The sequence below is a fragment of the Pantherophis guttatus genome, chromosome 11 (assembly GCF_059756535.1).
Source record: "Pantherophis guttatus breed Tessera chromosome 11, ASM5975653v1, whole genome shotgun sequence".
NCBI classification, from domain to species: domain Eukaryota; kingdom Metazoa; phylum Chordata; class Lepidosauria; order Squamata; family Colubridae; genus Pantherophis; species Pantherophis guttatus.
The window spans coordinates 20168-32414 of NC_142073.1; the positions used below are offsets into that span (position 1 = coordinate 20168).

Genomic DNA, 12247 nt, shown 5'->3' on the forward strand with positions numbered 1-12247 from the left:
GGATGCCCATATTTTTTAAAAAATAGTATAATATCCTGTTTCCCCCAAAATAAGACATCTCCTGATAATAAGTCCAATCGGGCTTTTGAGCGCATGGCCATAAGGCCAAGCGCTTATTTCAGGGTTCAAAAAAATCTAAGACAGGGTCTTATTTTCGGGGAAACACAGTAAATGCAGACACAATTTTAGAACTGTGGCATGTTGGGGTACACAAATAAAGGAGATACAGTTTGTAAAAATAGGTAATGAAATAAATCCTTCCAATCGCTGGATTTCTATTCCCTCAAACCTAGAAGTTTGAGTGCATTAACATTTCAGAGCGACAAATTCTCCAACCGAGCGTTCTTTATCAGTAATATTGCAGTCCTGCATATGCAAAAGAGTTTAGAAAAACAAAAAGCAAGGCATTTGGTAGCATATCAAAATTATAACCGTGTGCAGATAGTCTGGAAATTATGCGTTATTAATTTGAAAAAGCAAAAAACATACAGTTCCTTGGCTTGATAAAATGAAGTTCTAAGAGAACTCAGATGTACCGAAACCAACAAATCTTTTCAAGTTATTTGATAAATGAACAAGGGAATATAGGATTTAGTTTTCACGAAACAATGCCCAGCGAAATTGTGTTCTCCGATGTGGTAATATTAGATCTAAAGACAAATCTTTCTGCTCTTTCTCAGAATTTACAAATTGATAACCAAGTATATTTAAAGCACCTCTACAAACTTCTTGCACTTTTTGGACTTTCTGGAATGAAAGAACATTTCTCCATGCCTGGGAAACATTGAGTGCATCTCGAGAAGTGATCTGGAAAGCTTCTTTCTTCTTACTTGGTCCTTGTCCATGTGTAATATTATAGATCCAATTTTCAAGCTTCTGGGTCAATGGAAGATCTGTAAATGTATACATTGCAGTAATTTCCATTAAAGGATCCCGCACAATGTCTTCAAATCGGATCAATAAATAACGATCTTTTAAAAATAATGGAGGCTTCTGACTAGCTGTTTCATAGATCTGAACGTGGCTTCTACAAATCTCCTGCAGGACTTTAAAACCACTGTCATCCACTCTGCTGCTATTTATGCCCAGAATTATTCCACTGTCACGGGCAAGGGCTTTGACAGATTGTTCCCGAGATTTCAGGACAGCCCTGGGGTCACGGACCAGATGGATGATTTTGAGATTCAGGGAGGTGTCAGCGAGGAGTGGATAGAGCACTTTAAGGTCAAAGAAACGGACTTCCTTTAGGACAACATGGCTATAGGTCTTGCAGGCCTCTTCTACTTTACTGAAAGGATACTTGCCACAGAGAGTTTTGCAAGCGCTTTCCCCAGTAATATCAGTCCGTTGGAAGAATTCACAAGCAGGCCTCGTACATAATGCCCGGCTCACGGCCCACTGGAACAGATCAGACAAATTTCTGTTTCTCTTCCAGGGCATGTAGGCATCAAACACTGACATGTCACACTTGAAGACAGACCGGATGAGATCCCGCACTGCCATGTGCAAGACCTTGGCACTGTTTTGGTACATGTTTGCCCACACGTGCCAGGCTGGCTCCATTAGATAGAAGACATTGGGATGCTGACTGAAGAGTTGTCCCACAAAGGAAGAGCCTGACCTCCAAGAGGAAAGGATGAGGATGTGCACCTGGGCAGGTTTTTCCATAGACTGAGGAATGAAGCCATCTTGTTGAGTATATAGAAAGACTAGAAATCCTGTCTGGATTGCCAAGATAATTGCAACTGTGGCATTGGAAAGGCGGAGCCTCAGCATCCTGGGTGAAGCCGAGTATGACTGTCCGAGTATGGAATGTTTTTTAAAGCATCGATTTGATGGAATTATCCTTTAGCAGTTTTACAAATTACAGATTGGGGTGGATAAATGAATTGTATGGAGAATCCCAGATTACTGTGTCATGGATCCACAATGATGAGAAAAGCTAAAAGAAATGCGTACGGGGTGTTAATAAACAAGTTAAATAATAATTCTGCTATTCCAATTTATATGCATTATTTACTCTGGAAACAATGGAAGTATATTTTCCTCTACACAGCCTTAAAACTCATATGGATAGAATTCAGCCTCTCTCTAATATTACAGGAGTGAACAAACTGAAGGGTTTGGGGTTCAGGTTTCCTTTAACCCTCATAAAGCAAGTAAAATACAAATGGGAAATAATTGCTCTTTCGGTACAAGATTTTTACAAGAAAAATTTTCTTGCGTACAAGATTTTTAAATACGTAAGAGGCGTGGTGGCCCAGTGGTTAGAATGCAGTATCGCAGGCTAACTCTGCTCCTATTGCCAGGAGTTTGATTCTTTCCACGCTAATCCGCTCAAGGTTGACTCAGCCTTCCATCCTTCCGAGGTCGGTAAAATGAGGACCCGGATTGTTGGGGACAAACAAAATCGCTTAGAGACGGCAGTAAAGGACTAGGAAGCGGTATATAAGTCTAAGGGCTGTTGGGAAAAAGTCTTCACAGTGTTCTTGCGCAAAAATCTCTGGGCAACTGTTTTTGAAGGGAGGGGGGCTCGTTTAAGCTGCAGCCGTTCCCCCTAGGTTTGGGATTCGGAAGTCGGCCCCGCCCGGCCCTGAAATTTAGCCTAAAATCGCGGAGCGGAGGCGGGATTCCGCGCTTGCAATAGTGCAGCTGTTGAAAATTGTGCCGGCCGGCGCCAAGGTGCCGGTGCGGACGCTCTTCCCGGTGCTTATTCAGACGCTCGACACCCGTGCCCTCGAGGTTTGCATGGCGCCCGGTACCGCAGGCGCGACTGTCTGCCAGCGCATCTGCTAAGCTAGCTGGATAGATATCCGCAAGGAAGAAGCTCCGCGCCCCGGTCGGAGGAAGAGGGCGCGCCAAGACCGTCGCTCATCCCGACACCTGGAACTGCAGCCTCCTGTTTCCCAACCGCTACACCCGCCCGGCACCAGCCCATCCCGGCCACTAACCTCAGTAACTGCCGGCGGCCGACCAAAGAGGTCGCGGCTAGTCCGGAGACGGCAGGAAGGTGAGGCTGCGGCGCCGGCTCCAAGTACAATGAGCGGCATTCAGACGTGGCCTCTCTTCTACGGCTGCGGGGGAGGCGCCAATCAGGGACAAGCCCTATGGAGGGTGGAGGCGGTGGGCCACTTCTTCCCTCCTGGAGGGGTGCCCAATGGACAGGCCCTCTCCCTCCAGCCCCACCGCAGCCGGCCATCCCGCAGCGGCAAACCTGTCCGTGCAGGAGTTAAAGCAGAGGAGTTGGCAGAGGCTCTCCGTGAGAAGCCTTAGACCCAGTTGAGAAAAGGAAGCCTCTCTCACCCTAGTCCTTAAATCCACAAAGGTGGCTTCACCAGGTGACACCAAAAGTTTTGTGGGAGAACTTCTGCTTTCCTCTTTAGTGGAAAGATGACCCATGGCCCAATTTATTTAGCCTTAGTCCAATTACATTTATATGTTAATAAACAGTCACATATTAAGGTGCTGTTTATTTCTTAGCACAAAGGGATAAGGATGGAATGGTTCAGGCCTGGCCTCAACTTGCAACGAGTTGAAATGTTTTAATAGAATAAGAATAGAATAGAGAATAAAAACTTTGTCACTTTAAATGTACGCTAACCAGGATACATTGAAATAAATTTTTGTTGCACTCAGTTCTCAAAAGATAATCGTTATGCATATATCCACAAACAGCTATTTAGGGCTGAAAAGTTTTTACAGGCAGAAATAACAGTGTTAAAAACCATCTGCCTTCCTGTTCAGGAATGCTTAGCTCCCTAGAATGATGGATGAGACCCTGGTACCAAGTTACTTGGGAATGTTGTTACTTTGATTAGACAAAGGTCTCAACCTACCCTGTAACATACTTTGTAACCTTTAGTTAAATTGAGTTACTATGCCCACTGAATATATATATATGTGTGTGATATTGCTCTTAATGACTGGTCAATGATGTTATGTGTTTCCATGACAATGAATGCCTTTCAAAATTGTATAAAAGGTCTGCTCCAAGCAGGGGTGCACCCAATTTGAACTTGCTTTGGAGTAACCCTTTTATTTGCCTATAAAAGATTTTTCCCCTATCCATCTATCTGGCATGGTTCATTGGACTTGCACGCCAGGTGAAAGAACCCAAGCTTTCTGGGACAATAGCAGATCCTTATTCCCTTAATTTTCTCCTTGGGATTTTGCAAACAGAAAGGAAAAAAAACAAAGGCGTCCTTTATTTCAGTATTCTTGTAGAAAAAATCTGTCTTTTTAAAGAATGGAGTTCTCTTTTTGTTTCTGTAGTTAATTCCTTCTAGAGGACTTTGCCATCAAGATTGGGATTCAGTTATGTACTTACAGCAAAACTCATTTGTATAACTTTCATTAAATTCTTTATCTTGTCACTGTATTGATTATGGTTGATACGCCATCTGATAGATTGTAATAACAAACAGATTTCTGAAAACAGGACAGGAAAGAAAATCTATACTGAGGACCCACCCACAGATAAACTTTGCAAAATAATATATAAACCCAACCTGTGGAAAGCCTCATCTTCCAAATGCAAAGCAGTGGAGGCCACTGAGAGCAAAGTTCTTTCTCTGTGAAGGCTTGGTCAGGATTTGTGCTCTTTATAGGACAACAGAGGGGGGAGTGGAGACACCGGCACCGTGTTCAGCACTTGATTTCGAAGAAGGAAGATTTTTATTCTTTCAAAAATCCACAAAAAAATCAGGAGGATGCTAATGTACTGCATCCAGGCAAACTTCATCATCTCCCAGAAGCCTGGCTGATATGTACTAAAAAGTCAAGGAGTATTTGGAATCTGAAGCATCGTCATACAAAGGCAAGGATGTGCACTTCCGATTCTTTTGGCTAGTCGTGTGAACTGGGAAGCCTCCCACCTCCCCCCAAGAGTGGCCAGGGACAGTCAAGAAATGAGAACCCCAGAGGTCTCCTTTCCCCCAGACCAATATAAAATGTACCATAAAACTTTTAAGCTTTTTTTTAAAATGCTAGAAACATTCTCTAGAGATACATCCTGTTTGAGTTTCATGGTATTTTTGTAACACAGCTACCTAATGTTACGCAGGCTACAAGTCTTGATACAACAGCCATAGTTGTATTAGTGGCTGAGGCCAAGTGCCATAAACCATCATTCAAAAAAAAAAAAAAAAAAAAAAAAAACCCCACCGTATCACCCACTGGTAGCCAAAGGATATACAATCAATTCCATCGGATAATGGATGAAGGCCTGAATCACAAATGGTTGATCTGGTGATCTTCCAGTCACCCAAATGGGACTGGGACCAGACAAAACTGTTGTAACTGTAAAGGAAATAATTGTAAATAATATTAAGCCAAATGATCTGAGAAAGACTAGAAATGTTTTGCGTACAAAAACCTAGAACTTCTGTGAAAACTCACCATTCCTCTTCTGATATATTTCAATGATGTTCACAAAATCATAGTCTTGGGCAAAAGGACTTGTACTATTGATCACAGATACCTGTCATAGTGAGAGAATTTTGCATTGGACACAGCATCTTACTGTTAACTAGCATCAGAACACATGATGAATACTTTTAAGCATATACCAAGTGATATGATACCATACAGGTTTATATGTTGGATTAACTTGTATTCTTGTAATACTCTACTGGGTAAAAAGACGACTTAGTTTCATATAAACACAAAGCCTTTCTTAATTGTTCAGAATTTCGTAAATTGCTAATTGATCAAATATATACTGACAGTATTCATAAAACCAAATACTTTGAAAGAATTTGTTTTATATATATATATTTCCTTTCAACTATGGTATTCTATATTTTTAGGATAAATGCATGGTTATTGGATTTTAAGACACTTGTTTTGTATGAGAAAAATCCCAAAAGCCACATTTGTCATGTAGTCAATTTAATATTACCAAACTCTTATTTTGGAACTTTAATGAATAAGCAAAGGCAAGATTATATGTAGATGCAAATGTATGCATCCAAATAACATTATTTTTAAGGAGGTAGATCATATGTTTTTATGGATAGCTTTCTTTTTAATTTTGCCTCTAACAATACTTTTTCTCCTACAGTTTTTTATCTTTAAAATTAACATTTAAAAAAAACAAATCTGAAGTAAGATTGTAATCATACTCAATTTCACTTAGCTACTGCTTCGCTTAACAACCAGTCCCAATTGTGATCACTAAACAAATTGCCAGTCCCAATTGTGATCACTAAACAAGGACTATCTGTACACTAGACAACTGTTATCAATAAACATTCTGAAAAAAATCTCTCAGTTCAAAAATTCAAACAGCTTCTGTTTACTTGCCTCCATGTGGCCTTTATTTTCTGACATCTCAGATTTTATAGGATTTTCATACTTGCTTAGCAACACAAATTTCTTAAGCAGAAGCTACTGAATATAGTATACGACTTCAGCCAGAGCAGTTGCAGAAGAAAAAATAGGCAAAGGACAACAGAACCAATTGAAGAAAGTGAGATGGAGAGGACATCACTCACATTGTATCTGCTATCCAGCCCAGCATGGTGAAGGGGCTGCCTCTGATGAAGTTTGAGGTCTCCATTTACAAATACCTGTGATCCTGGCACAGGGGAAAAAGACTGTAAAAAAGCCATGCTCTGCATCACAAAGGTGGACATTCTCTGAAACGAGAGCAGCAAATAAACCAGAAAGATGGGGAGCAAATTGTTACACCACAATTTTAGGATGACATCACAAAAAATAGGATTAGAATTACTGAGAAATGTACGGTATAGTAGTTAGACCAAGCAGCTATATATAGAATTCCCAAAGATTTAAAGAATCTGAAAAAAATAGAAGTGGTTGCAATTTTTAAATTTATGGTATAAGGACATTTTAAAAGATGTACAATCCACAGCATTTCTATTTCAATACCAAACTCAACATAGGACATGAACAGAACTGCACATTTCCTCAGAAACTGCATTTAGATATACTATGTATACATACCCACTGTTGCATTATATATAGGAAGCACTACCCTCTATAAATATGATTGCCTTTTAAACCACCCAAATTGGTTCCATTTCTCCCTCCTAATTTTTTCACTATTCAATTTTATTACGTGAAAACGTTTCAGTATTCTGCAAAAAATGCTCCCGTGTTCATTTTTCCTAGATTATGCATAGTTTTGTATATCTAGTCTTTTCTCAAACTGAGTATCCCGAGTACTGTAACTATTAAGCTCCCTGATCAGTTTCTCTCCAGACGTGCACCCTACATAATTTATTTATATCTCGTCTTTATTATTTTTATAAATAACTCCAGGCAGCCAACACACACAATACTCCTTCTCCCTCCTATTTTCTCCATAACAAATACCCTATTAGGTAAGTCGGGCTGAGACAGTGGCCGGCCTAAAGTCACCCAGCCAGCTTTTGTGCCTATGGCAGGACTAGAACTCAGGGTCTCCTGGCTTCTAGCCTTCACCACTAGACCAAACTGGCTCTGCTTTATCACTCTGCTTTGGAGGAGAGAAATGATAATTAGCTATCCATAGCCTCTGGTAATCAACAATACTGCACATCAATACATGTTTCTAAAAGTAGATTCACTAATAAGTATGCAACAGGTTCCTTTTCAGCAAAGCAGTTTTTCTGCCCATCTCGCTCCCCGCTGCAGCTAAATGCCTTGAGCTCCCGCCTAACGGGACAGAAAAGCTGTTCTGCTTCAAAGGAAGACCAGGGAAAGGCGCGGTCAACGCAAGCCAGTCGTCCTCATATCTGAAGGGCTGCTGGGGAGACCCTCACCTGCAACTCGTAGGAGAACGTCAGCAGGAGCTGAATCCCCACCACTCGTTCAGAGGGGAGCAGCGGAAGCTCCAGCTGGAAATGGAGCAGGTCCATCACTCCATCTTGGTCAGAGTCTTCCTCCCGGGCCTGGAATACAGAAGAAACATTGCAAGACCCCCGCCGCGTCCTTCTACGGGGCAGATGCAGCTTCCGCGAAGTCCGGGCTGGCCACCCGAACGGCTGCCAGGCAACCACGCGGACTCCGACCTCCGGCCCCACGGCTTTCCGGAGGGGGGCTCGGTCCCCGCCGTACCGAGACGAGCGGGACGCGCAGGCGGGCGCCCAGCAGGCGGTTGCAGGCGGCGAAGGAGCTCCAGCCCACCGGCCCGTCGCCGACGCCCTCCGTCAGCGCGGCCAGGAGCACCTCGTGCCGGAAGCGGACGCTGGGTTGCTCGGCGTAGCTGCTCCGCGAGAGCCAGAAGCCTGCGCGGAGACAAAGAGCGAGTGAGACGGACGGGCGGGCGGGCGAACGGCAGTCCCGCCCGGGGCGCCCCCTCCGCCGAACCCACCGTGGCTCCGGTAGGCCACCAACAGGGGCGGCACGTAGGTGAGCGCGCCCAGCAGCAGCAGCCCCAGCGCCGCCAGGGAGCACAGCCGGGCCCGCCCGCGCCATCCGCTGCCCGCCGCCACCTCCAGCCAGGCCATGCCGCCGCTGCGCGTCTCCACGGCGACGGACGCGCCGCCCTGCCAGCCAATCGCCGCGGCGGAGGCCGCGCCCGCGTGAGCGTCGGCGGAAGTCCCACCCCCCGTGCGTAGAGGGGCTGCTGCGGGTGCCGAGGAGCTGCTGGAGGACGACAGGCCCGACTCGCCCGCCCGCCGCCTCGCCCGACCATGAAGTGGATGTTCAAGGAGGACCACGCGCTGGGTAAGCGGGCCGCGCCGGGCGGGCGGGCGGGCGGGCGGGCGGGGGCCGGGCTCGGGCGCCTGACGCGGCTCTCCTCCACTTCTCCGCAGAGCATCGGTGCGTAGAGTCTGCCAAGATCCGGGCCAAGTACCCCGACCGCGTCCCGGTGAGTCGGCGGAACGGGAAGCGGGCTTCGCTCGAGGGCAGAGGCCGCCCGGGGGGCGATCGAGGGGGGGCCGGGATGCCTAGGGCGGGGGGCGGCGGCCTTGTTATTTCCCGGAGCCTCCTCCCCGAGCCTCTCGGCAGCGGCCCGCCAAGCTCTGCCGGGGGGCGGAGGGCTCCGCAACGACTGGCAGGCCCTTCTTTCCCAGGGAACGGGAGGCGCCAGGACCCTTCCCCGGTGGATCGTCCCTAGGAAGTCTGACTCGCCCGTGTTTCTTTCGGGCAAACACGTGACCGGCGCCACTGCTCGCCTCCCCTTCCTGGCGCTTCCGTGACGGGGCTGAAGGAAGCGCTGGGGTGCCGGCCGAGATAAATTTCTTCTGTCTCGATGCAGGTGATCGTGGAAAAGGTCTCTGGATCTCAGATTGTGGACATCGACAAGAGGAAGTACCTGGTTCCCTCGGACATAACCGTGGCTCAGTTCATGTGGATCATCAGGAAGCGGATCCAGTTGCCCTCCGAGAAGGCCATATTTCTCTTTGTAGACAAGACTGTCCCCCAATCTAGGTGAGATTTTGGGGGGGGGATTGTTTGTAGTAATAGGACAAAAGTCGGCCTTTCGTTTCTGGAAATTGTGGAGTCGTCCTAATCTTGGATAATGGATGTAGCCATTTCCTCACGTAGAACAGGTTTCTTCTCTCAAGTGGCTAGGGCTAACGTTTTCTACATGACATTCATGTTAAATTCTAGACTCGACTATTAGCTCTAGCCAATATGGTTAGTGGCATTGTGGGAGTCAAGACACCAGGGTGGGATGTGCACCACTTGCCAATCCTTGTACTTGAAAATCAGATTAGAGTTAGGGGTTAATTTAAGGAAACTGTTATCAAGTTTCCGTTTTCATTCTACTGCACTATTTCATCCACTATACATGACCTTGTTTTCTGTTACTTCCCAATTTTTTTCCACTTTGCACCAAAGTACAAAATTCCTGCTCTATGGTTTCTCTACGCAGAGATGGTCAAGAGACGACTATATTTATTGTAGAAAAAAAAGGTGGATTTGTTTAACAAGGTATCCAAATTCATACTTTCAAAGCTCATCAGGCAACAAAGCTTAGTCTTGCAGGGTTACTCATTCCTCACTTTCATCCACCCACCGTTTTGCGATTTGCACATTCCCGTTTTGTTGATATATGATGGTTTTCTTGCTTTTTTTTTTTTTTTTTTTACAGTTTAACCATGGGACAGCTTTATGAGAAGGAGAAGGATGAGGATGGCTTCTTGTACGTGGCTTACAGTGGAGAAAACACCTTTGGTTTCTGATTTCATCTCCATCCTGTTGCTTTGTAAATAGCCTCCTGTTCTTCATCATGACCCTGAGGGGCATTTTTCATTTGTCACTGGGTTGATTTAATATATTGATAGATTTTTGTTTGTCATTTTAGTAATTTATAAAATTTTATTTTTCTGTTACACGTGTAACCATAGCTATAAATTTCCTTGCATCCTTTCTGCTGGGACATATTTAATGGCATTATTCAAATACGGATGCAACCGTAGATAATTAATGATGGGAGAGAAATTTTGAAACTAAATGTTAGCATAATAATTAGTTTCATAGAAATGGCAGTTTCTGTAATACCCTAAGGATGCTGATATGTTTATCTTGGCTAGCGAGTTGCTTTTATTGAATTTTGCTTAAGAAGCAACAATTAAAGTTACTGTCACAAAAATGTAGCATCAAGTCAGTATCATTCCTTAGCAACCCCAGATAAATTTTGTCCAATATGCCTTCGGCATAGAAATATGATAAATTAAATTAAATTCTGTCCCGTTTTCAATTTTTTTACTTCCATGGTGTAAAAAGAAACCTTTGCCAGCACAATTCTAATATTTTTAAGTATAGACACATCACAGCATCTACCTATCTTTTCCAAGGTCTTCATTTTACCCTATCAAGTACTAGTCTGCTATATTTCTTAACTGCTGATTCCTTTATAGTTGATAGTCAAAGCTGAAACTATTCAGTGTGTTCATTGTCAATTGTGCATTCTAAAGCTGCTCGCTATCCGTTGCCATTAAGTTGGTATTTGTAGTTAAAACTGTACTCTCATCTTTTCAGTATATATTCTATCTCAAGTTACACACGTATAGGTTTTACCCTGTCTTAACTCAGAAGCAGGGCTAACTGGCTCTATATGCACACAACCACAGTTCCAAATTCTAATTAAATTTAGTGTAGTCCAAGCCCAAAGGAACAGGTGGGAGCATCAAGTCAGAGTTCACATTCCAAAAGAATCCAAATGCAGATCATCAACTGTTCCATATTCAAGTTTTCTCAGAGAAAGGCTGGCAATGATGCTTTTTAAATGAAGCAGGCAGTCAAGAACAGGACTGCCCTTGCTGCACAATGGATCGTACAGATCTTTTTTGGACCCACAGCTCTCCCGGACTGGGAGGAAGTTAGGAATCGGGGTTTTCATCTGCCGCCTACAGTTGTCTCTGTCTCTGTCCTTGTCCCTAACCTAACCCAAACTGAAACTAGTCTGTTTTGCAATCTGGATTTCATATCCTATCCTGTGCATAAGTTTCACATGAAGACAAATGATATTGTTCCAGAATTCCCAGTTTCCTAAGGACATTCCGTTGCTTGACTTAGTTGACACAATTGCGCACCTATCCAGTCATTGAAACATACTTTTTTTGGTTATTTTCGGATTTTCTCAATTATACTGTGTGCATCAGCAATAATGCCTTTGTTCCCTGGTTTTTTTCCTACGGCCAGCATGACATCTGGACTTTCTCTTTTCATGCAGGACTCTAAGCTCATGATTCTAAGCGTTAAGGAACTATATAATAGTTTGCATGCTTACTTAAGTCTTCTTTAATACTGATATGTCAACCAGCCTCTAACAATCTGTGGGCCACTGTGCTGATCTCCAAATTTGCTGATATGGTTTGGTTTTACTGGCTTTACTGATTCTTCTTCTGTTGCTTGCTATATTTCCAAATATATTCCATCAATTCTTGTAGCCTTCTGACTTGATAATTACTGCAATACTGATATTCAAGTTGAAAATCAAGTTGATTTTCTACTACTAGAAGTTCTTGTAATAAGGAATATTTCTAAGGTACCTTGGATGTTGAGTCTCGCTGTACAGAAATACAATATACACCCCAATTTTTGTTTGATCTTCCTTAAATCTGTCACTATCTGTCCATTAGTATCCTTCGGCATATCACTTTGAGATTGGGACCGCTTCTGAGTTTGGAGATTTGGGAGAACTTGTTTCATTTCATTTCATGTTGTTAGTGTCTTAACAATTATCACAACTCTGAAATTTGCAGCCTCTTGATAACATGAACGTCCCCCTATTACAATCCCACGTTACTATCACAGTGGCAGTAAAATAGTACAGGCTGGTAATGGT

General features: G+C 43.9%; 3 protein-coding genes across 5 annotated transcripts; 1 reads left to right on the forward strand and 2 right to left on the reverse strand.

The window, feature by feature from the left end:
- Window positions 1-332: 332 nt before the first annotated feature.
- On the reverse strand, window positions 333-1776 carry LOC117671087 (carbohydrate sulfotransferase 5-like). Its single transcript, XM_034426756.3, has one exon. It carries the CDS (start codon window positions 1774-1776, stop codon window positions 592-594), a length of 1185 nt encoding a protein of 394 aa, XP_034282647.1. The 3' UTR covers window positions 333-591.
- Window positions 333-8528, reverse strand: TMEM231 (transmembrane protein 231). 3 transcript variants are annotated; one of them, XR_015729593.1, is made up of 9 exons: window positions 8318-8528; window positions 8062-8231; window positions 7767-7895; window positions 6495-6638; window positions 5398-5479; window positions 5188-5298; window positions 4509-4761; window positions 2952-3214; window positions 333-1942 (listed from the first exon to the last, which is right to left on the reverse strand). XR_015729593.1 is itself a non-coding variant. In XM_087877082.1 (7 exons), the coding sequence occupies exons 1-7, from the start codon at window positions 8451-8453 to the stop codon at window positions 4586-4588; spliced, it is 948 nt and encodes a 315-aa protein (XP_087733208.1). In that variant the 5' UTR covers window positions 8454-8528; the 3' UTR covers window positions 4345-4585. The 3 variants fall into 3 exon arrangements, 1 of the variants encoding a protein (XP_087733208.1); XR_015729594.1 differs by lacking the exon at window positions 2952-3214; XM_087877082.1 differs by lacking the exons at window positions 333-1942; window positions 2952-3214 and having other exon boundaries at window positions 4345-4761.
- Window positions 8529-8537: 9 nt separating this feature from the next.
- Window positions 8538-11848, forward strand: GABARAPL2 (GABA type A receptor associated protein like 2). Its single transcript, XM_034426758.2, has 4 exons — window positions 8538-8673; window positions 8763-8818; window positions 9209-9381; window positions 10049-11848. Exons 1-4 carry the CDS (start codon window positions 8640-8642, stop codon window positions 10137-10139), a joined length of 354 nt encoding a protein of 117 aa, XP_034282649.1. The 5' UTR covers window positions 8538-8639; the 3' UTR covers window positions 10140-11848.
- Window positions 11849-12247: the final 399 nt, after the last annotated feature.